Below are 25,940 nucleotides of genomic sequence, written 5' to 3'. Positions count from 1 at the left end.
CAGAACTCTGGCTACATCATTTTGGATCAACTGAAGGCTTTTCAGAGAATATGTGGGACAGCCCAATAATAAAGAATTACAGTCGTCCAATCTTGAGGTAACAATTACATGGACTAGTTTTTCTGCATCACTCTGAGACAGGATGTTCCTGATTCAGGCAACATTTTACGAAGGTGAAAGAAGACAAAGAAACCTGTTTTTATATGTGCGTCAAATCAATTCTGCTCATAAATAACACTGTCCTCACTGTAGTACTAGAAGCTAAAGAAATACCATCTTGAGACAAAAAACAGTAGCACTCTTTTAACAAGCTTTGAAATTTACTAACATTGTGATTGGAGATTGGACTGAAGACAAGTTTCGGTGCAATCTGTTGGTCTCCTTAGCTAGGAAATTGTTTTTGAATTGGCTCTATATGAATGAATTGGATTATTTTATAAATAATTATGATTACAATCAATTGAATTCCAATTGGCTTGAATTGAACTTTATTATTTAAGTGCCTTGAGATGACATTTGTTGTATTTGGCGCTATATAAATAAAAATGAATTGAATTGATGCAGGATTTTTTGTTAATGAAGCTTTAAAAAAACCTAAACAATTTTTGTCTTGCAGTTATTGACCTTCTTTATCTTCGGAACTTTGATATGCTGGCACTGTTCACCCTAAATAACAAGTGAGGAAACTTGTCATTTAAATCTCGCGAAATATGGATTTTTTTAATTGAAAAATAGGAACCGTGACTCCCCCCCTCTCCCCTCTTAATACCTTAAATCTTTCAAACAAGAGTACAGCTGTCTCTGAGCGAAAGGTTGAAGCTTTTTTTTTGTTGCTTTTTTTCCTTCTCTTTCCTGTCTGAGATCTTGTCTGAGTTTTGCTTCCTCGGGGGGTGTAAAACACTACCCATAACCACCCACAGCCTGCAAAAGAGAAAAAGAGCAAAGTGCTCATGAGAAGAGTGAAACACTTTGAGGCTGTGAGGGAAAGAGGGGAAAGTCAGAAGACTTTGTCATTATCTTGTCTGTATTACCATAATTATACCCCTCCCCCTTTCTCTTTGAGATGCACTTACGCACGCACACTCACCATGAATATGTGAAACGTGAGAAAGTTCTGGTACATGTGGCTGCTGACACTCCGACAACCGATTTGATGTGCTTTGCTCTCCTGATTGTTTTAACTTCAGACTCAAAGGTACAGCAATATAAAGTTTCGTGGGCTAATTTTCCCCTGGGAAGGAGAAATGTCTCAAAACTCAGGTTTCAGGTTTAATGTTACCGTGGGACAGGCAGTGTAAGGATTACCCAGGTGTCCAATATCCTAGCCATTTAACCTAAAGTGGCTACAGCGAAAGGTTCATTGACCTCATTTCATTCTGTGTACGCGTGCTATGTCTATCTGAATTGATACAACTGTTGGAGTACAATAGTGTCAGTTAGAGCATCAAGGGACACTAAAAAGTTTCCATTAGAACTTCCACTTGGGAAATGCTGTCTGTGAACAGGTCCTTAAGGAAAGGTGAGACTGGTCCCTACCACATTTACAGACCAGCACCAGACAGTTAGAGCTTTGAGTAGTACACTTATGTAATCACTTGATACACATTTTAAAAGGAAGTGATTTTGTACTTTTGCTAAAAAGAAGATTTTCGGGTTTAGTAAACACTAATCACATATTTGTGATATTAACTGGTACGTGTATTTGGCTAAGAACTGAGAAGAAACCTTGTATAGCTGTGTGTATGTATGTGAGTGTGTTTGCAGGTTTGTTTAACTGTGCTTTTAGCTCTTGGCATGTACACTGTGTTCATTCACAGGCTACCTGCAGTACCCCTATGTAACAGCATCAGCTGAAAAAAGTAATTAATCAGTAGATCCACTGTTTTAACATTTTTTATATATTTTTTTTGTTTTTCTTAAAGGGTCTTGGCACTTTATGGTTGGAGCTTTCAGTTGTAGCAACCTGTTTCAATAGATGCTCATATTAAATTAACGTGAAGGTGTTTGGAGAGTTGTTGACACATCAAGGTAATTTAAAGCATTTCTTTTTAAGGTCAATTAATCCAACATCACTAGTGTTGTGGTTGTTTTAATGGACTATTGTGGTAATTTGGTAATTATTGATTTACCAGTTGCCCTATATTCTCAATCTTCAGCTACTGTCATGAAAGATGGATGGATGGGCCGTACCTATATTGTGATATGGGTCAAAGAAAGCATAAAGAATAGACTGTTGAAGTAATATATTGAATTAGTTACCAATTAATACGTGATATGTATTTAACTTTTAATTAGGGCTGGGCAACGATTCAAATTTTTTATCTAATCACACGATTTCCCTGATTAATCGCGATTAATCGCATTTGTACGCAAAATCCAAAAATGAATTCAAAAGTAGTGTATAGCTTTTAGCATTTAGTTTTATTTTAAATGTACTGCCATATGAATGAAAGTGCCATAACATTTGCAGTGCAAACACACTTTTAACATCAGCATCTTTATGTAGTTTTTATGTAGAAGCCTCGCTCCACTGTCTGTTTCCTTGAATGACTTGCTGCTATCAGTTGTGTGTTTTGCCTTTAAGTGATATTTTAGACTGGAACTACTACGGTCATAAGACAATTCAACTTGGCAGTGTTTACAGATGACTTTGGTTCTGTCGACTCCGCCGTCTGGAAGAACTTTAAAATGAAAACGGCCGAGTAAAAGTTCCGTACCCTTCTCCATGTTTGGTGGATCCAATTACTTTCTTTTCCGGTTCCTCAGCAGACAGCAACAGACTTTTACAAAATAAAAGCCTGTGAGCAACAGACTTTTACAATAATAAAATAAATAATAAAACAGGGATGGTCAGTGGCGTACTGGGTTGAGCGCCCCATATACAAGAAGCTATAGTCCTCGCTGCAGCTGGCCGTCGGTTCGAGTCCCGCATCGGACGGCCCTGTGCTGCGTGTCGTTCCCCCTCTCTCTGCCCCCTGCTTCCTGTCTCTCTGAACTTCCCTATCCATTAAAGGCACAAAAGCCCCCAAAATAATAATAAAAAAAATTAAAAAACCTGCGTTAATGCGTGATAAAATATTTATCTGCGTTTAATAATGAACGAGTTAACGCGATAATAACGAGTTAACTCGCCCAGCCCTACTTTTGATATGGCTTTGATGTTTTAAAGGAAACATGTCATGCCCTCTTTTTTTTTCCAGTTTACACAATTCCCTGAGAAATCCCTAGTTCAACCTGGCATATGTCCCATAAACTCAGCCAACATATATCTGGATTTTGCTATCTTTGCACATTTGAAAAAAGGTGAACATTGAACATTTGACCCATACAGTTCACAGCATTTCAAATACACAGTTTTCACAAAAAGTATAAAAATCAGAACTCTAGAATAGCCATGTTATCTTACTAAATCTGTCACCTCCTCTTATTTCAGTTTATGTAACCATTGGAATATCAGATAATAGTGGATCGAGGCAAATGTAGAGATATATTATCCTGTCACATTAATTGCAATCTCACTCAAAAAATTTAAAGATTACCATATGGAGACTTTTATTTGTGTTCATTTCAGAGAGCTGTGGTTATTTGTTAATTGGAGACGCAAATGAATTTGTAGTTTTTATAGACTAATCAAGTTTATTTGGAAGGCTGAAAAAAAAGTGTAAATTAATAGTGTAAGGTCAACAAATGACACAGTGCAACTTATTTGGGCAATATGTTTTAGCTGACAAAAAAAGGACATCTACAATCTTAGTAACATGTACTGATTGACTATCATTCCAAAGAATTATTCCAAAACATTAAACATTTGAGAGAGATAAACTAATCCACTGAAAAACTGCAGTGACAAAGTTCCCCGGTCAAATCACATGGAGTTTATGTGGATGAAGTTTAAAGACTTGCACTCTGGTGGTGGCTCGAGGAAAGTGAAACAGCAGCTAAAAACTTTAACAAAATGAAGCACATGCAGTATTGCATCAACTGATTTCATTTGTAATATTTGAAAAAAACTTACTAAACTTGGATAATAGCAATTCTTGCAAAATAATATATATGCTAATTTGTCATTGTGGTCCTTTTTGATAAACACATTTTACCCCACAACTTCTCCTTTGGAGTGGCTCAGTAGATGTCTGTGATGACTTTTTCCAGGTACGCTTTTGTGAAGCTGCATGATTTAAAAAAGGCTGTGACTGAAAGAGCATGTGTTCTAACTGTAGTTTATCTGGATAAACACATGTAAAAGAACATTTCCTCCCATCTGAATATCGCAGGCACAGGCAGTTGACAAGTCAAGGCAAGGCAAGGGTCTAGTCTCTCTCCACCCGGCCTGACTTTTCATAAATGACGTAGCGGAAAGTTAACGTGCCGCTGGCCCCACTAAGGAGAATGAATCTGCCTCGTAAACTGTCAGCTTTACAGCAGGACCTCACCTCTTTAACTTTTACAGAGTCTCAGGTAAATTATTACTCAGTTGAATAGCAGGTGTGTTTGTTATGGTTGATAAATTTGGCTTTTTTCCTAGCATTTCCTAGCATTTTCCCTATGAATGCTAGTCTGTGAGCAGAGACAGACTCCCTTCAGAGCTCACTGTGTCGGAGAGAAACGTGCTTTGATTGAGCCTATTGACCTTTGCTCAGCTGACTCCGCAGCTCTTGAAAAGACAAGTTGTGCAAAGAGACAAAATTGAATCGAGCCATTTGTAAATATTCAAGAAGCAGCAACTATAGAGCTTTACAAAAAATGAACAGTCCAAGGCAACTAACTAAGGAAATATCTAAATAGCAGAATGAACTGATAGAGTGAGTAATTTGAGTAATCTAAACAAAGTGTTCCGATGCTGTGGAGTGTCCCTCAGCTACCTGTAGCATCTCATTTTCAAACTAACAGTATTTGAAATATATTTCCTAAGTTCTGAGGAATACATAAACAACATAAAGCTGTTTGCATAGTTAATGAATGTAAGGTTCTGCAGATGTTTTGTTGGATGATATTCTTTGGAGTCCTAATTTTCAGAATGATTTCAACCCACTCTACAGCTTAGCCTGCGAAGTGCCTGGGGCAAATGTTTGCTCTCTGCTCCTACACGAGCCTTTTGCTTCCCTGAAGTGTATGTGATCCTTTTGGCTTCAGACTTAATGGAGTTTTCCTTTTGGGGAAAAAAAAAAAGTTATATTACAGTCATGTGTGGTACCTTGGAAACCATACAGATATACAAATGTATTTCCAGCATCTTGCGTTTCTAAAATGTAGAAAAAAACATTAAATAAGGGCACTTCATAATCCTTACTTGACTACAGCATTTTTTTTTTTTTTTTTTTACAGAAAACCTAGTTTTTTAAGAGCGATAAGTTATATCTACCTGAACAGGGCCTTTCCTATTGTATATGCTTATTTCAAAGTGCACATCTTATCTCAATTTTAAAAATCAGTTTATGGAGACCTGAAAATATAGCATTAACTTGGGACTTTGGGACCATAAGAAAATCCAGTGGACCTGATCCGTTTTCCAGCTTTGCACAGTTATTTAATCTCGCCTTGGATTTAACTGTGTAGTATATTGGATTTCAATGCAAAACATAGATTGAAAAATCATGCTCTTTTCCTTCTTCCTGCTATCAGTCTAATCCCTTCCTGGCTTCCCTCCTCTATCTCTCTTTCTTTGCATCCCTCAGTGGATCAGGGAAAAAGCTCTTCAGTACCATCATTGCAAAGGGTCTGCTCAGTGCTTATCCTCAAGATCATATTTCACACTCATAACAACTTCCACAAAGAATAATAACAGCAAAACCTCAGGCTTTTGTCATCACTTTCTCACATATTTTTGACGACAAATGTATGGTAAAAGTCACCTGCTGTGAATGTACAATGAGCTTGTCTTGAACATTTGAAGATTAGAAAGTAGAGACTTTGCTATTTCCTTATGGAATGCTGACAGTAGCTTTTATGGCGAAAGCGGGTCTAAATGTATGCATAAAGATTTCTTGTCCTGCTCCCGTTTCTGGAATTTACTCCCAGTCTTGATGAAGTTTGACCTTGACATCCAAATCAATATCTACTATCTGTGTTCTGTAACACTAAGTGATTCATCATACAGGGCAGTTGCAGAGGGAATCTGCTGACCTAAAGGTTTGAGGTCGTCATAGGGCCTGGACCAGTTAGAAGAAGCTTAAGTGTTTACATAGGAACCTGACAGGGACGCAGGAAGTAGGGGTGCCGAGGGATCAGTTGATGGGATTTCTACAAATGCACCTCAAAGATTCTCTGCATTGAATTTGGATTTTTGGTAATAGTGTTAGCTATCGCTTTGCAGGTTTTTTTTGTGCAATTCTATAAGATGTCAAAGCCTCAACCACATCTTTTCCATGAGACATTTCAAACATTTATTCATAAAGCACCTTTATATTTTTTTTATGATAGTGATCTAGGTATTGTTTCTCAAATGTACGGTGGCCGACACGTGCAAACGCATTGCAAACGGCGAAACAAATCCAACAGTCAAACACTGCAAGAGAAAAATGTGGCAATCACACGCGACGCAAACAAAACACATGAAAGAAAGAAAAGCGTCGCAAACTTCAAAACACATGCAAGAGAGAAACGCACAACGGAAGTTCGCCAAGCCACTAGGGGGTCTCGAACTGTGTGGGATAGACCCTATCCGATAGGGGATCGACTATGGGAGATCGACCATAGTAACGAAGGAGAAGAAAGTCAAAAGATACGTTGTCCTTTATGTCTTTATGCCAAGTGTTTAAAAAAGACATAAAGGACAACGTACCTTTATACTTTCTTCTCCTTTGTTATTCCTCCGATCTCCCACAGTCGATCCCCTTTCTCAAAGGTCGAGACCCCCTAGTGGCCTGGCGAACTTCCGTTGTGTTTTGAGTGAACTTGCAGCGTTTCTCTCTTGCATGTGTTTTGACTTTTGCAGCGCGTTTCTCTCTTGCATGTGTTTTGACTTTTGCAGCGCGTTTCTCTCTTGCATGTGTTTTGACTTTTGCAGCGCGTTTCTCTCTTGCATGTGTTTTGAAGTTTGCAGCACGTTTCTCTCTTGCATGTGTTTTGACTTTTGCAGCGCGTTTCTCTCTTGCATGTGTTTTGAAGTTTGCAGCACGTTTCTCTCTTGCATGTGTTTTGATTTTTGCAGCGCGTTTCTCTCTTGCATGTGTTTTGACTTTTGCAGCGCGTTTTTCTCTTGCATGTGTTTTGACTTTTGCAGCGCGTTTTTCTCTTGCATGTGTTTTGACTTTTGCAGCGCGTTTCTCTCTTGCATGTGTTTTGACTTTTGCAGCGCGTTTCTCTCTTGCATGTGTTTTGACTTTTGCAGCGCGTTTCTCTCTTGCATGTGTTTTGACTTTTGCAGCGCGTTTTTCTCTTGCATGTGTTTTGACTTTTGCAGCGCGTTTTTCTCTTGCATGTGTTTTGACTTTTGCAGCGCGTTTTTCTCTTGCATGTGTTTTGAAGTTTGCAGCACGTTTCTCTCTTGCAGTCGTTTTGCCATTTGCGTCGCTCGTGCTCCGGTCGTTTTTATGATTGCCAAATTTTCTCTTGCAGAGTTTTACTGTTGGCTTTGTTTTGCCGTTTGCAACGCGTTTGCACGTGTCGGCCACCGTACAAATGATTGATGTTGTTGGCAATTTGTGTTGAATATGCTTCTTTTAGAGCATTCACAATTAGAGTAAGACCACCCTTGTGCCACTGTAACAATTCTGATAAGCAAAAAGGGATGCTGCGTGGGCCGTAGCAAAGAGACTACATAATAATTTGGACTTGGATGACTTACATTTAGATATCTAAGCAATGAATGTTCAAAATTGACTCAAAATATGACATGTATCTTACAATATTAAATGAGCTGAATTTTCCTGCTAAGTTCTGGTTAAATCCTCTTTAACTTCCATATTGCCCACCACTCTTTTCTGATCTTATAAACGTGAATCAAAATATTATGAAGGGCAGCATCAATATCGGTGATACTTTTAATAATGATTTTATTTCTGAAGGCTCAATCTTTGATTCCAGTAGTGGGAACACAAGTTGAAAACGACAACTTTGTGCCTATCCAAAAGCCGTTCTGCTGAGCTGTTCATTTTTTCTCTGGTTTCTTTGTGTCAGGTTTATAAAGATTGATTGAGCTTAGATTGCAAAAAATCTGGTCTTGATAAGACTGAGCTGTAAAATGATTTATAGGGGTGATCGGTGGCGTATTGGGTTGAGTAGGCGCCTCATGTACAGAGGCTACAGGCCTCGTTGCAGCTGGCCCTGGCTCGAGTCCTGCATCGGGCGGCCCTTTGCTGCATGTCATTCCCCCTCTCTCTGCTTCCTGTCTCTCTTCACTGTCCTGTCCATTAAAGGCATAAAAGCCCCCCCCCCCAAAAAAAGATTTAATTGCTGAGCCTATTGCACCATCGTCTTTCTAGATTGTCAGTACTGGCTAAATCTCATTGAATCTTTCACAACTGACCATTTGAATTAAATTGTATCAGACAATACTACTTTAGGCACATTTCAATTGGACTTTAGGTCAGATCAGTTATATTATTTCAGCTATGCTTGTTACACATAATATAGGTGCTATATTATGTCTATGTTTTCAAACGCCAAGGTAGAAAGCGAAGATGAAGAAGCATGAATCCACTCGAAGAGAGACTTGCCGAAGAGTAGTAGAGTTCATCGTAGTAGGCTTGTCATTGAAAAAACCCGCTGCTCCACCTACTGTCCTGGCGGTGAATCGCCACGCAGCACACGCATCCGCCGACAAAGCAAAATGAAGCATAAACGTGTCGAGCCATTAACGCAAGCGCAAGACGCAAGCGCAAGGGCAGTTAAAAGAGGTATAACTCAGCCTTTAGTCATTAAACAGCACTGTGTAACTTTCTTTGTTGACTTGTCTAAAGCATTCAATTTGATAGAGCACAAATTAAAAGAAAAAAGAAAACCTTACTTTATGGGCCTCAATGAAATGACTGAAATCACCATTGTTGCCGAGTAGAGTGCTGTTCTTTAAACTACTAGATATCACTGACAGTTTAGAAGGGATCTTTCCAAAATGTGTTATTGTAGAAAAATATACATAAGTCTATCACAGTAACCACATTTATTCTTCAAGGATCTATTTAAGCCCCCATTTTATTTTCTGTTTTGGAAATTTTTTTAGGACAGCAATTAAATTCAGCCTAGGTACATTTTTATGCTGATGACACAATGATCTATTCAGTAGTACAAAAAAGCCATCTAGCTCTTGTAGGAAGCTTTTCTGTCATTATAGTACACATTGTTCAAATTAGAATTTTCCTAATTTGAAAAAACATATTTATAACTTTCACTCGTCCTTCCTTAAAACAGCTGATTTATCTATTTTGACCTTAGATGGTGCATATAACTTCTTATAAACATTTTGGCATGATAAGCTAGCTTTTTTATTTTGTCCATGTTGTCTATGATTTAAAAAAAAAAAGCTTCATCAGAAACTTTTCTTTCTTTTAAAAATGCTTTCCTTTAGCAGCCAGAAAGAAAATTGTGCTAGATTATGACGTTACTTAAATGCATGCATCTTCATCCTATCTTTAATAAACTGAATTTGCCATATCATGCTGCATTATGCATTTTAACCTATGCAGGATACCACACTCACCATTGTCACTTTAGAATGGCCTTCTCTAAACTAAAGACTAAAAATGTTGCAGTTTATTGCAATAATTTTGTTAGATACATTATATCATATCACACTGACCAGTACAATCTACAACTATAATTTTTTTTAATGTTCCTCAGGTCCACTCAGAGCTGGGCAAAGGTACTCTCTTCTGCATGAAATGAGTTTCACAATATCATAAACTCACAATCACCCCCTCTTTACATACTTTCAAAGGTATTCTGGAGAAAGAACTATCCTGAAGTGAACCTGGTACTTTTTCTATAGTTTAATAAGTTTGATGAATTTTAACTTTCCATTACCAAACAGAACTGTTTTGCACCATTCCACTGCCTTCTTAATCCTCCATCCTACAATGCACTTTACTTACTTTAAATGCCTATTTTATGTTTAGATACTTCTATTTAATGTTTAGTCATTTTTTACCATATGTCTTTGTCTTCACCGTGGGATGGTGGGAAACGTAATTTCGATTGCTTCGTAGTTCTGGTACATGTGAAGAATTGACAATAAAGCTGAATTGAATTGAATTGAATTTTGTTGGTATGGCCCAGTCTTATTTCCCTTCTGTTTAATTTTTGAATTAGTCTTTTATGAGAAACCTTAATGTGAAAATAGTTTTAAAGCAGCCATCTTGATCAAAACTCCTAGAAGAAGAGATCTGGCATCTCAATTGGAGCTTGCTAGATAAACAAAGGAAATTAAATCAAATGACAAATAACTACCTTAAAAGCTGACTTTTGATGGCTCTTATCCAAAGCTGACCCATCAGTTCATGTCTACAGGGTAGTAAGGGAGAAATGTGCAATCAAGTAGGCGAGTAATGGTTTCTGTTCTCCCATGGGAAGAGCTTGACATGACCAGAGGTCAGTGACCTCCATTACAACACTATCGACATCACCTCTCTCATCTTGTTCTCGTCTCTCCCTACCCTCCTTTATGCTATCATCAAAACAGCCCGAGACTTGACTGAACTGCTTGTCAAGAAGATAAAATAGCAGAAAGCGATCCTGTGAAAAGAAGAGAGATAAGGGGAGGAAAAGGGAAAGAGCAAAAGATGAAAAGATCCCTCCTTTTCTCTTTTTTTCCCCCACTGTTAATTACAATCTTTTGCTGTTAAACTGTGGGCTGCATGCTCAGTGGGAAATTTTGTGAATAAGAACTTGATGTCTCAGACTGAAAGAAAGGAGATGATTTTATCGACACAAAAACTGCTATTTGCTTTCGTGCCATTCCAAGCTTTGACTGTTTCGGGGTTTTTTGGCATGAAAGGGCTGAATGATGTGCATTTGAAGAGCAAAGAAATGAGTGAGATGTAAAATGATGCCTTATTCTCAATCCATTATGTCATGACAATTCATTTCCCCTAAAGCAGGAATAACAACGCTAAGATGGGAAGTCGGCATATACATGAAATCTCGTGAAAAATATTCACACAATTTTTCTCATTAAAATGGACAAACAATCAAATTTTGCATTTTGTAGAAACGTTTTTTTTCCCCACACGACATAGTTAATATAGCAGGATTATAGTTTTAAAGTACTGAAAATTTTGCAAATACAAATGTGTCCAAACTGTGGATGATCACCAAAAGTCAGGGACCAGTCAAGAGAGACATACTGTTAAAGTAACAGTCAAATGTTTTAAGAAAGAACATTTATATTCTTAGAATGTCTTCATTGATGCAAAAACCTTAATTCAGTTGACAATCTGTGGTATAGTTTAAAAACTCTTGGGCATTGATGGTGCTTGAATGAGCTGTAGCAAATTTATTACGGGCAAAGGGCAGAAATCCCTCTGGCTGGATTTGCCAAACTTCTATCCAAATATGCATTGTGTAATGTTATTGTTGTGGGGTATTTTTCATTTTCATGAAAATTGTTTTGTCGATCAAATAAACAAGTACTACAAAAGTTAATTTTAAATTCAGGTCGTAAAGCAGCAAAATGTTAAAAAAAAAAAAAAAAGGCCAAAAGGGGTGAATAGTTTTGCAGCACACTGTTCTATTCCATAAACTACACTACAGGATGTATCAGGGCCTGGATCAGCCCAAATAATATTGTTTATTGTATGATACAGTGATACAACCTATGTTTTATGGGTAAGTCTAACAAAATTAAAACTTATATCATTATGGATCTCAATAAATAGCCTTTCTTCAATTTTTTGCATTACTCAGATTACTCTTTGTCCTTATGCCAGGACAGGAGGAGGCCCTTGAATGCGAGTCATTCCCATTTTTCAAAGAGGTATCAACGAAGATGCGGCTTTATAAATTGCTTTATTTATTTTGTTGTGCTTTGTGCATACATCATCAAATTTGGTATTGTTTCGGTTGAGAGTCTTTACTTGTTTTCTGACTTATTGCCTCTACATTGTTACTGACTCATGATTTTACAGTTTGATCAAAGGTTAGCAAAAATGCTATTTGTTTTTTGCATGTACTTTAGCCCAGTGATGGACACAAGAAGAATTATTATATTTGAAAATTGTCACAAGTGTCTCTTTTCTAGAGGAGTCAAAGATTGCTCTTTTAGGCCGCACACTTTTATTACGTATACTGATTGGGATGGTTTTCTGTTTGTTTGGTTTTCTCTCTCTGCTTTTTCTAAGTGGACTCTTTATTCGTGTAAATTTATTATAACCCATCACTTACCTACTTCTTACAATTTGATAAGTTTGTCTAAACATTTGCTTTCTATGAGTGGTCGTTTAAAAAAAAAACTGAGTGCTACCCATTTAAGGTATTAACGAGAATCTCTTTCCAGTAAGAGAACAGTCAGAGTGAGAAAGCCCGTGCCTTCCAACTCAAGTTTATGAAGATAGTTTCAGACAATAAAGTCTGACTTTCTCAGGTGTCATTCAGAAAAAGCTCCGTGTTTGACTGGATCCTTCCTTGCTTCTTAGTTATATCATTTCTATGCAGATGAACTGTTGTGTGACACCTCACACAGCTGATTTATGTTTTGGGATCAGATAAAGAGGTGTCCCTTTTTTTCCACGTTCGTGTCGCAAGCTGTGTGCATGATGAATTTCTCAGTTTGAGACGTTCTTAAACCTAGACCTCAAACAGAACTACGCATTAACCTCTTTAGTCAAGCTGTTTTCATGTACAGTGCCTGCTGGTGGTCCCGGACTTGTTTCCTTGCTTTATGTCAGCAGCCCCTTGGCCATGGCCAATGTGTCGCTGAAAAGCTCCACTTGTTTGGACTGCGATGGAGCTGTAAACATGCAGGCCACAGTACAATAATTTTAAATTCTGTGAGGAAACCAGGGAACTGCACCAAAGGGGAATGCAGACCCAGGGAAAAAAAAATAATCGAGAGGCATGAGAAAACATTCCTGCAGATGCAAAGCCCTCAGGCTGTTCTCACACTCCTCATTCTTCCCCCAGCCTACTCATTTCCCTCCCTCCATGGTATCCTTCATCACAAATATTTACTCAGGGAATATGAAATATGCCTCAGAATAAGTGACTGCTGACGGGATCTACACATATTGAACTCTAATAATGCATAATATCCTCCAACATTGTTTTTTTCCCACCAGAGTCATGAGCTAACCTCTATCTATAAGGGAAAAATACTCTCAATAAAGAGATCAGTGTGATCATAAAAGTTATTATTATTATTAGTAGTAGTATTTATATTTTTTTTCTATCTGCCTATACTTCCATCTATCTTTCATCGCCCATCTTCTGATTCTGATTTGTGGAGTTTTGTTCACATTGTGCTTTGCTGGCCCTTTACTGGAGTTTTCTGCCACTATTCGATTTGACCTATGCAGTCTTTATGGTCTTTGGCAGTTATAAAAAGTCTTAAGTTAAGTACTTATGTCTTAAATATTTGTTGAATTTTATGGAGAAAAAAATATGAATCTCCTTTTTTTCTCTCTTATGTTTCACAGTTCAAAGGAATTAGTTAGAATTATTAAACATTAAATAAGTGAATTCTCAACTTCCAGATCTTTTTCATTTTGCTTATAATTTTCATACTCTGCATCTTCAAATTTTCAAAAATGTAAGATCATACCAATACACACATCAGATATATAATACATTAGGTTTCTGTATTAGTCAGGTTTCTGTTTAAGGGTTCTACATAAAGTAGTATTAGGAGACATTTTACAAGTGAAGATAATAGTGGGATTGTTTTTGACAGTGGATTCTGTTTCAGGAGTATATTCAGTCCTTTTTGCGGACTATCAAACTGTATTTGGAGTGCTACAGATTAAGACAAATTAAACTAACATTTTTATACAAGCTAGCATTTGTGTTATTAAATTTAATGCATCATTAAGAATAGCAGCTTACTTAAATGTTGCTATTTTGGAAAAATAACAGTACATAATCAAGTCTGTGACAGCTGATTAAGTCACATTTAATGTGATATTAAGAATTATTTTTGTGGGTCTTTAGTTTACAAATTTAAAGAATAGGTGTAACAAATTTTTTGGAAAATATTTAACTTTGTTGTGTGTTCTTTTTAGGGACCGAACAGTGAAACTGCAAGGACCCTATTGTATCTGTAAGGTTTATTATTGTTTCTTTCTTTCTTATTCTTTGCAAAAGGTATGCAAAAACTCAATTTTGCGAGCGCCACCTGCCAGTCGACGACATGAAAGAATCTAAACTTTATATTTTTGGGAGTCGCTCATTGACTCTGTAGCGCCCCCTACGATGCTTAAAAATGGTCCCCGCATTGGGGTTAGTTTCGCGTGGGATGACAAAATTCGGTACACTCATTCATCATGCCCAGACGCACAAAATAGTCTCATGCCGCCATGGTCCCACGTCCACAGGAAGGCGGCCATTTTGGATGGAAAGTGCGTTTTTCGTGCCATTTTTGACCGATTCCACGCCTTGCATATGATCGAACTTGTCCTACAAATTTAATTTATTATTGTCTTTTATTGTAGATTATTAAAGTATAGATAAAGTTTATTCCAGCTAAAACTTACTAAAACATTTTTTTTCTGTGTTACAAGCAAATGTGTAAAAGGAAAAGTTTTACACATTTCCAAAATGTAGTAGAACAAATCCTTGGTTCAAATTGTGAAATGGCAACGCATCTGTAGGCTGTTGATTTCGATAGTGCAGCATTCTTACCCTGACAATGTGTTTTTAACTCCTAACCCTACACATTTGTGAGTTAGAGAGATCTGTGGTGTCTCATACTCATGTTTTGTGGCATAAGAGTCAACACCATCTTACAAACATCCTTCTCTGTATAAGTAACCAAATGAACAGCGTCAAATGTTTACTGTCATGTACAGTAGCAAGACTACACATGCACATGTTATCATGTAGCAATACTCAGTAAGTATACGTCATCGTATACAGCATCACTTTGTGGTATGGAGGCAGTATCTCTGCATGTACAAAGGAAAAAAAGTCGAGAAAACATAGTAATGGAACTATTTAGCCAGTTATGTTCTGTCATGACTTTGGGTTGATTGTATTTAAAATGTAGTAAAATTTTGCTTTTACTGTTTGCTTTTACAAATATTTATTGTTGTTGATACGCACAAGGCATTAGAGTCAATCTTTTCAGGGAATTCCTGGTTGCCTTGGGTTTAAGAAGTTGAACACTTTTTATCCTCAAGTCTACCCAGGGGCCTTCATTGCATGCCATTTATCATGGGTCTTATTATGTAATTTGTTCTGATCTCCCTGCTGTAAGCTGCATCATTAATGCAAAAACTGCTGCATTAGCAGCTAATAGCTTATGCTATCCCTACCTTACTAACGCCTTTTACTTGAATCATATAGCAGTATCTTATCTTCCTTGCACTCTGTCCTTTTTCTGTCTTTCCCTACCTAGCCGGACTTGTCAGGGGCCGCTGTCCTCCACCAGGCCAGGAGGGATCAAGTGGTGGATGCCTGCAGGATCTACAGCGCGTCCAGTCGAAAGCGACGAGTACTGACACCTGGAGACCTCAAACACCTTGTGGTGGACGAAGACCACGAGCTCATTTACTGCTATGTTCCAAAGGTGGCCTGCACCAACTGGAAGCGAGTCATGATGGTGCTCACGGGCCGGGGCAAATACAGGTGCAAATACCTTGCAGATTTAAATCTAGATTTCTAACAAAAATACGGAAGCCCTAAACGGCCATAGATACATACATTTTATTCCATTGGTTTTCCCGTGATAACGAGATAATTTTCCTCCGTTTTCCCAGGATAACGAGATAATTAATTCGAGATCGGTAAATTAACTCGTTATCTCGAGAAAACGATCACTAATTTATCGATGGTTTTTGTAGGCCACTTTTTCTCCCCAGTCCCCCCCTGTGTTTATGTGTTTATATGTATTTCTGGCAAAGGTGTACCCATTTTTACCTAGCCTGGGTGCCAGCCGAACTTAGCCCCGCCCATAAAATTTTTGGTCGGGAAGTTCGGTCTGGCTCTGCTCAGTTGGGAAATCATTATGCCCGACATGGAATCAGTCGACCCAATCAGATTGCCAGGGCGGGCTTTATACGATGATGGACAGATGATCAACAGGGACATTATCGACTACGTCACTAAAGAGCGCTTGGTTTGAATTCTGATTGGTTGTAGGTCTATCCAATTGAGCGAAGAGGCATTTTTTCTCCTGGTTCGGTTGAAACACGCCCCATACTCAAAACTCTATCAGACTCACATTCTGACTAGAATCGTGAGTATGACGTAGTCAGGCTAATTTTTACCCCTCTTTCATTGAAAACTGAATAAAGTAGCTTATGTGGAGCGTTTGTGTAACAATTCTGCTTGTGAAAATGCACAAAGCAAATCCCGCTGGTGTGACGAGCATGAATCAGGTTTAACACACACCAATCATGCCGATACCGTTATCTCGAGAAAACGATAACGGCACCTCTCGTGCATCATTCGGTAACCATGGAGACGGCCTGGTCCCCTCAGCTGGTCACTGATGAAGTTGACTGTATCAGCAGGATCACTTAGGTGTAAACGCCTATTGAGCTGCAGTCGAGCCAGCCGTCCCCAGCTACTTTATTCAGTTTTCAATGAAAGGGGGGTCAAAAAAATGGGTACACCTTTGCCAGAAATACATATAAACACATATAAACAGGGGCGGACTGGGGAGAAAAAGTGGCCTCGAGAACCATCGGTAAATTAACTCGTTATCTCAAGAAAACCATCAGAAAAAAGTTTGTACGTACCACGTCCGCTCTGGGCTTCCGTACAAAAACAAAATTGTTTAGAATACATCATTTACATTATGAACACAAATATATTCAGTTTTGCCAGCAGGTTCCTTTATATCTCACACCCTGCTCCTTTGGTATTCTGTGAATGACGTATGTGAAAAACTTTAGTTGTATACACATGTTTGTTAACAGTTGTCTGTCATTGTCCTTGAACCTCTCACCCAACAGTGACCCAATGGAAATCCCTTCCAATGAAGCCCATATTCCTTCGAACCTGAAGACGCTGAATCAGTACAGCATTGCTGAGATCAATCACCGCCTCAAGAACTACCTCAAGTTTCTCTTCGTTCGCGAGCCCTTTGAGAGGCTGGTCTCTGCATACCGCAATAAATTTACTCTCAAGTACAACTCGTCCTTTCACAAGCGCTTTGGCACCCGCATTATCAGGCGCTACCGCAAGAATGCAACACAGGATGCCCTGCTCAATGGGGCCGATGTCAAATTCAAAGAATTTGTTGAGTACTTAGTGGACCCAGCCACGCAGCGTGACGGCCCACTCAACGAGCACTGGCAAACTGTCTACCAGCTTTGTCACCCATGTCACATCCACTATGACATGGTAGGCAAGTATGAGACTCTAGAGGAGGATGCAAACTATGTGTTGCGGCTGGTGGGTGTCGGCGACTCCCTGCACTTCCCCAGCTATGCTAAGTCTACTCGCACCACAGATGCCATGACTGCTCAGTTCTTCAGCAATATCAGTACTCAAGAGCAGATCCAACTCTTCCAGCTTTACAAGTTGGACTTTCTCATGTTCAACTACTCCATACCCAGCTACTTGCGGCTGGATTAATGGACAACGGAGCAAAGGCTCTGAGCGGGGCTGCCTGATTCCAATTGAGGCTACGAAATTAGTGAGGTGATGAGTTTTGGAAGCAAACTTGATTTTGAAAACTGTCAACTGTACCTTTTAGGCATGGCGCCTGAAACTGATATGTAAGCAGTGATGATCAATTGAGGTAATGCGTGCTTGTCTGGGTATAAGTTGAAGGATGCTCAGTCAACAGACACAGAGAGCCCATTTAATATGGTAATGTGGGCTAAAAGGACCAAACGCATGCAAAAACTGAAATGTGTAGGTGAAGCAGGTCTTCAAGGTGTTTAAAAAGGGCAGCTTATCCTAAGAAGATCAGACGTAGAATGGAAATCTTTAGATAATGTTCCCTAAATGTTAAACAAACTGTTGACGTATTAGGCTGCTTCGGTTTTTTGCAAACAGCAGCCTGGCACCCTGACCCCAATGCATAGTGGGAGCTAAGCTTATCTCTCCTCCCCTTGATCGACAGAGAAACTGTCAATTTTTAAAAGCGCTCTTTTTCTTTGCTCGCACTGTCAGTGTGGTGAGTTAGCACCCATTACGCTTGGCTATGTTCGATTCATTTCAGAGGAGAATTGGCTCATCACCTCCTCGAGGATGCCTTGTAAATTTATGGCTCCAGGTTTCACTCTTAAGATCTTTCCAACTGTAACTGTCACGAAGAAGCCTTTGGCCAACAGTTGTCACTGGTTTTATTATAGTGTTTGCAGAAAAGAGCTCTTTTTTTTTTTTTTTACACCACAATGACTTACTAAAATCAGTGACTCCTGCTGCCGCAGAAGGTTTGGAAGTGCTTGATAAACCATTTGTAAAGCCAAACATCCTTAACACTGAACCGTACACAGATGCAGGGACTGGTTAGAAAGGAACAAGATGCGTTGATGTGGTCAACTGCTGAGCTGACAAAAAAGAGACAACCTGTGGGGTGGTTTAGGATGAAAGTCTCTAGATCACATAACAGCTTTGCCCCACACAGGGACTCTGTGGACACTACCAGGGCCACATCCACAAGGCCCCTGCACCAACAGCCCCACATGTCTTTTGAGTAAATGAATTATCCTTTTGTCTTCATGCTTATTTTTGTTCTTATTGTCTTATGAAATATTGCTGCGAGCAGCAATACGAACAATTATTTAATTTGCTTTGTTGGTTTGACTTAAGAGAAAAATATTGTATATTTTTGTTTTTCTGCGGTAGAGAACAGCACAGGACATTTGTAATATTTATATGGACTTGTTAAGAGTTTTTGTTTTGTCATGCCAATACCTTTCTTTGCAGTTTGCCTCAGATTAATTCCGCTTTTTTTTCCCCCGCTTGGCTTTGTCCCTCTGCGGTAAGTAAGAGACCTTTTGCTCGTCCATTACCGTGTGTCAAATATTGTGATATGTGATGCCAAAACCTGAGGTCCCGGGGATAAAAGAAAAGTTTTCAGGTTCAGTTAATGTTATTGCCATTTTTGATTGAGCAACATCATTTAGCAACATCACCAATGCTCCTTCGCTGTTCATTACACTGAGATAAACAACCAGATTAATTGTATTGTCATCTAGAGCGTATGAGTCAGTCAAGAATCCACAAAATCTTGACACCCTTACTTGAAGATTGTCCCTGTAGAATGGTAAATTTGCATTTTTTTTTTTTTTTTTAAGGGTTTCCAAAGCCAGAGACTAGTTGTTCAGGAATTGACTTGTGTTATCAGGCAAATATGTATTACTGTAGCATAGCCAATAGTGTATCTGACTTTGCCTACTGTTAACTGGTATTCGCTCTATTCCCTTTTAAAAAGGAGAAGTAGTCATTGCTGGATGGATAGATGTCTTGCAAAGGCCTGAAGGTGCATCCTTGTTTATCACTTGATATTGAGGGCCTGATAAGTCAAAAATATTTACATGGCTCAATAATACAAACTTAAAGAAGATTTGTATGATTGTGGTTAAAGTTCCAGTGTTTAGGATGTTACCAGAATGTACTTTTTGTAGGGTACCCTGAAAATAAGAAATCACTTTTTTTGCTATCTCAGAGCAAACCTTGTATATTTTCATATGGTGGATGCTCCTCCACATAGTTTGGCACGTTTGTACAGTAGCCCAGAACTGACGAGCCAGACAGGAGAAGTATGACATAAGGGGGTATTCTGGCTTCTGCAGCTTAACTGCAAAATTGTACACATTGCCTTATTAAAGATTATATACAAACTGAACGATTAGAATATTAGTGATTTGGGTGCAAGCAACTACCCTTAAAGTTGCCCTTCACAAATTTCATAAAGTTTACTTACCGCATCATGGCTACGGTAGTACCACTCAAAATTTCAAGGAATACAAGAGTATTTTTTTTTTTCCATCAGAACGTTATCTGGGTTATGCACTTTGGGCTTGTTTTTATCAAACCTGGTCGAAAATATGGGACTTAACCAGGCATGGAAGGTCAAACTAAAAATGGCTATTAGGTTGTAATTTGACAAATGTAGGATTGTTAATAGTGCTTTGACAACGGTGCACGGCTTTCTGCCTCAACTGCTTTAGTTTTGGTCTGCATTTTTTTTTTAAAACAGGTCTCTCACAAGTACCCAAATATTTTTAAAGGTGCAATATGAAATCATTTGAGGTCAGCGTTTAAGGTAGTTTTACAAACATGCATTCAAACTTGACATGCTTTTATAAAGCATTGAATTCTGGACTTTTGTCTTGTATTGATGCAATCACTGGTGTGTCAAAAGTCCTAAGGATTAAAAATCCTAGATTGTAAATACAATCCCCAGATCAGAAAAAAAAAAAGGAGAACCAAAACTGTGATTCATAGATTAGACTTTTATTTCTTTTATTGCAGACAGTATATAGACCCCATTCATATAGTGCTTTTATTGTCTTGTTGGCCACTCAAAGCGCTTTTTAAACTCACATTAGTCCATTTACTTACACACTCATTCAGTACTTCTTAGTCAATACAGTTTTACAGGCTACACAGATTTTTTTTTTTCCATCGTACGCACACCCACAAACTATTGAACGCATCAGAGGCAAAGTGGAGTTCATTGTCTTTGCCATGGAAGCTTCAGTAAAACAGACGGAACATCAGAGATTTTTATTTTCGTCCTTATCAACCTCATTTTATCTGGTAATACATTGCTACATTTTAGGCATGCAACAAATTCCTAAAAAAGTTGGGCAATTTAGGGCTCGTAATGAGGAAAAAAAACAAGATGTTACTGTAAACAAGTGATTGTAGCAGGTGACTGCAATCATGATTCCAACATAGACAGAGGATCTCTAATTTATCAACGAATATTTTGGAAGATTTGTTGAACTGTTTTAAAACAATGTTCCTCAAAAAAAGATGGGATAATATTTGAATATTCCTTCCTCTACCATGTATAGACTTCAGAAATGACAGCATATGAAGAGCAAAGATGCAAGCCATCGATGGTCACCCTTGGGTCTTCAATGCCTCAGATGGCACTGTCACTACCATCCTTCATGAATAGCTGAGATAACTACATGAGCTAGTGATTATTGTGAGAAACTCTTGTTTACTACAATATGGAATTACATTCATAAATGTCGATTAAAACGTTACTGTGAAAACAGGAAGCCTTATCTAGACTTATCTAGGTTTTAGGCATCTTAGATGGATCATTACGCAGTAAGAAACGTGTGTCGGCAAACCAATCAATATGCTACATATTTTTTGGAATAAATGTACACCTTGCATTCTAAACCAAAGAGGAAAAGGACCATCCAGACTTACACTAGGCTGTTTGATATTATAGTGGTTATATCAGTGCCCTTGGCAAATTTAACACTCTTGCGTTTGGAGCAGTAATGAAGGAAAGCTCATTGATATTACAGAGCATTGTTGTTTTCAAGACCAAATCTTTTCCCGTGACATGCATGAAATTTCAACAAGACCATTCAAGGCTACATTTTGCACACATTATCAAAGGCATGAGGTTCTGGAACGGCCTACCTGTAGTCCTGAATATGTGGAGAATTCTTAAGCAAAAAAATGTGTTAACAAGCTTATACTGTTTGATACCTTAAGACAGCGAGAATGGGGAAAAAATAAATAATTAAATGATCCATCCTCAATGCCAGAACATATTTTTAAGTGCTGTGAGAAAGAATGGCAACATTAGAAAGTGGTAAAAGGTTTACTGTCTCAACACTTCTTGGAATATGTAGCATGTATATCAACAAGATAAACTGGGTTGACAAGAATAAAACATGATCTATATTTGGGCTTATATTGTCTACAAAGAAAAGTAATTGTAAGAATTATTTTGGGATTTTTGTTGTTGTTGTTTTCTGTCTTTTTCTTCCATTCTCCATACCATCCATTCAGCAACCCACTTTTAAAATTGGGATACGAGTCTATTTTTTTTTTTTTTTTTTTTCTTCCAGAGCATATTATGGTGTGTGCTGCAAATCCTCTCACAACTCTTTAAGCTTTCTGTTTCTTTAATTCTGTTAACCGTCACAACGACATCTGGCTCTAATAGAGGAAAGAAGCTGCTGACCTGGCCTATAGCCCCAGTCCTCGCCCTTTGTAGAAAGAAAAGCTGTATTCTCAGCATGGCCTCCTGGGTCGGGACCACAAAAATACACACTCCCCTTGCACATAAGCACTCCTGCTGCTGTTTTTATTACACTGAATCTTACTCAGCAGTTGTAAAAAGAGTTTCTGGGGCTCTACTTAAACAGCTTTATTTAGCCCTCAAAATGTAAAAAAGAAGAACACCCAAAGGACCTCTTAGTCGGCAATCAAGCCATTACTGATACCTCTTTTCTCCATTTTATTCCGTCACGCTTCCTTGCAGAAATGGCCTCTTATATTTAGAATTACAGGACCACACCAACATGGATGATATCTGCTGACAATGCAGGAGAAAAAAAAGCCTTCATAAAAAAAAACAGACCAAGTAAAATTGTCACAAGTACACGGAGGCCAATGCTGACTGCCAGGAATAGAAACAAACAGCCCAATTTAGTGTTTTTATTCATATTCGTATCTTCAGTCTGCATACATCTAGTCCTGTTCACTGCCCAGTTATCTCCTAGTGTTGACGTGTTTGAGTTCAAATCAACAGGTGTATTTATGTTGTTTTTCCAACGACGTCTACCATCAGACTGATTAAGAACAGAGGATGTCTTCTAAAAAAATGGTGTTTTTCCTCTTAAGAAGTGAATGGTGTAATTTGTGTTTATGCTTTATTGTATTTTGTTGTTGATGCACAGATAAATACATTTTTAAAATATTGTCTTAATCTGGGTAATAGTGTGTAAAATTATGGTCCAGAATTTTGGAAAAATGTCCGTCTCGCTGGGAGTTAGAGTTGCCGAGAGTTTTTTTTTTCTACAATTTGTTCTGTATGGAGCTACAGCAATGTGCTGGTAAACATCTTCAGATTCATAACATGCCTGGCGTTGATAAAAGTTAAACAAAAGTTACTGAGTTTTGGCTTCATGTTAAATGTTGATGTGTTTGAATTTTTCTTTTTTTTTTTTTTTTTTACACCATCTAACCAACTGGTGAATGTATCACCATTCACACCTTGGTTAATCTCAACTCAACGTCTCAATTGCTGGTTGTTAAGGTGTACAGCGTCCCATTTGCCTCAAAAGTAAGATGTGAAGATGAAATCATACCCAGGTTTACCATGAATCAGTCGTGTTCTAGTTCGAAGTTGGAAAACCAATTGGACCTATTCGTTATTTTGCTCAACATCCAGGCCAGCAATCATTAGCAATTCAAGCAATTACTAATGTGTTATACTCTATCAAACACTGAAGCAATGTGTTTCCTGACAGTACTACATGTGCGACTGATTTCACAACACAGACTGACAGACATGACAACAGTTGCAACTGGTCAGCCATATTGGATTTTTGATTCGGTGCAGGTTGATTCCTTTTACTTTCTGACTGAGCTCATTTGCTGACTTGAAGGGGCATTCCAGCTGATTCTGGCTTTTGGGAACTAGGAGTAATGCTACTGAAATGCAATAAAACACACGTGACTTCAGTGACTCTCGGGGTCTGAATCACCCTACGAGAGTTTAAATGCAGACTTCCCACCAGTGAGTTAGATGTGAAGAAACCCTTGGATAAGAGGTGAAATGTGTTCAACAATCAAAACGGTCATCTTGCCTTTTGTTTATGCACTTAGGTTTGGCAGGTGGGATGAGGTGGGTTTATAGTTTGTTCTTTTACAGTGCCAGAGACACATTATTGGCAAATGTATTCAACTAGAAAATGCATTCTGCTTCATCAATAACACAGATCAACGAAGCCAGGACTCTTGATGCCCCCCTTTATCCTATTTTTTTAATAAACATATCAGTCATAGCTTTTTTGTACAGAGTGAACATGATGTCATTATAGAGTTGTTGTTTTTTTTGTTCTGTTATATCTAGATTTAATATAAAAATGTATTAATTATTACTGGTAACCTCATATATACACAGAAATACATTACGATTGTGTGGCACTCTTATCACTCTGTGATATAATTGACCAGAATACAAAGACTGACGAGATGTAGAACAGCTAGGGCTTTCGGGACAGGTAGTTTTCAGTTACTCTACTCTATTAGAATTTTAAAATGATTAAGACAACGAGGACCTGTATTCAATTCAATTAATTTTTATTTATATAGTGCCAAATACAACAAATGTCCTCTCAAGGCACTTAAATAATAAAGTCCAATTCAAGCCAATTGGAATTCAATTTATTGTAATCATAATTATTTATAAAATAATCCAATTAATTCATATAGAGCCAATTTAACAACCGAAACTTTTCTTCAGTCCAATCTCCCGTGGCCTGAGGCGACTGTATCCATCCCATGATCATGTAGACAAAAAAAAAGAAGATAAGAACCGACAAAACTATACCCACCACTTTATAGATCACAAATTCTTAGAAATGTGAAACTATCCTCAAAATTTTAGAAATGTCAAATTATCTATATACAGCTCATTTGCTGGTGTTTTAAGCTGCTGACTCTGTGGCACCACATTAGTTTAGGCCTAAAAGAAGGAATTTTTATATTAATTGCCAGTTTTGTCAGACAGTCAGATCATAAGGGAGGACGCGTAACCAATATTTCCTGCAGGAAAAAACCATCTTGGTCTTGGTCCTGTGGCAGTCTTGGGTCTTTTTTGCAGTCAAAAGTACAAAGCTGAAGAGTGGAACTTTAATCCTCATTGGACAAATATCTGTCTTTAAGGCCTACTGTCTGATTGATTAAGGAATTATTTTCCAAAAAGTCAACCAACATACTGATCAAAAGGAATTGATCTAGCAAGTGGCACCATAATGAGCTGTGATACATATACAGTATATCGACTTAGGCCCAGTCCTATTCTTAGTGTCATGCAATGCCAACCCATTTTTGAGTGTCCCCTTGCCCCTTAAAACTGCATTACAGCGGATCATTTTTAAGATGTTCCCTTACAAGAAGTGGATATTAGTGTATAGAATAGGGCACATTCTAATTGGGACATTTAAGTAAGGCTGGTATGGAGGGGAGGCTTAGTGCATCTTAACAGAGTTTTAGGATTTGTCTATATTATCGTGGCCATGGCCTCAACCATCCAGCCAGGTTTCATGGCTCTTTGTTGTCTTGACATCATGTTCATCCTCCCTTGGTTAGAGACAGATCACACATCGTTCCAGCTGTTTTACATTCTGCCAGGTGGTTTTGGATCTTAAGTTTTAACCTGTATAGTAATGCGTTAACTCTTTAAGGAGTGAGATGCTAACTCAGACATGTCTACTGAATTCAGCATTTCTCTCCATACTTGTGTTAAATGCTACATGTTGTGCTGTAGCTGTAGGTGGGGTGGGTTGGACGGTGGCTACAGAATGTGCAAGTGCTGTTTGTTAGTGTGTGAAAGCATGTTAACACTTTATGCTGTATCCACTCTGCCTTAGAAGGAATGGTCTCCAAGGAAGCAATGACACTCATACCATCATGTGCCATTTATTTATTTATTTATTTATTTGCTACCCATACTGCCTCCTCGCTTATCACCAGGGCAACAAATCAGAACTCTCTGCATTCCACATTTAGTCCTTGGACAACATTTTACTGATCTGTTTATCTTGTTCATTTTCACATGTGCTTACAAAAAAAACACAAATAATTGACTGTGTACTGTACATTTGGTGTTGGAGATGGTATGGATCATACGTCAGTGTGACCCAAAGTTCATCCTGTCTGATGTTTTTACAATAAATTAACACAAA

General features: G+C 38.2%; 1 protein-coding gene across 1 annotated transcript in view; it reads left to right on the top strand.

The window, feature by feature from the left end:
• chst11 (carbohydrate (chondroitin 4) sulfotransferase 11) overlaps positions 1–25,940 on the top strand; it is a 108,122-nt gene extending 82,182 nt beyond the window's left edge. Inside the window, exons 3-4 of the mRNA XM_075471962.1 lie at positions 15,482–15,711; positions 17,043–25,940. Coding sequence (XP_075328077.1) covers positions 15,482–15,711; positions 17,043–17,667 — 855 coding nt within the window. The 3' untranslated portion in view covers positions 17,668–25,940. The remainder of the gene's footprint in view (positions 1–15,481; positions 15,712–17,042) is intronic.

The sequence above is a fragment of the Odontesthes bonariensis genome, chromosome 8 (genome assembly GCF_027942865.1).
Source record: "Odontesthes bonariensis isolate fOdoBon6 chromosome 8, fOdoBon6.hap1, whole genome shotgun sequence".
Taxonomy (NCBI): Eukaryota; Metazoa; Chordata; class Actinopteri; order Atheriniformes; family Atherinopsidae; genus Odontesthes; species Odontesthes bonariensis.
Note: the sequence above shows the minus strand (reverse complement) of the source record. Positions and strands in the feature narration are given on the sequence as shown.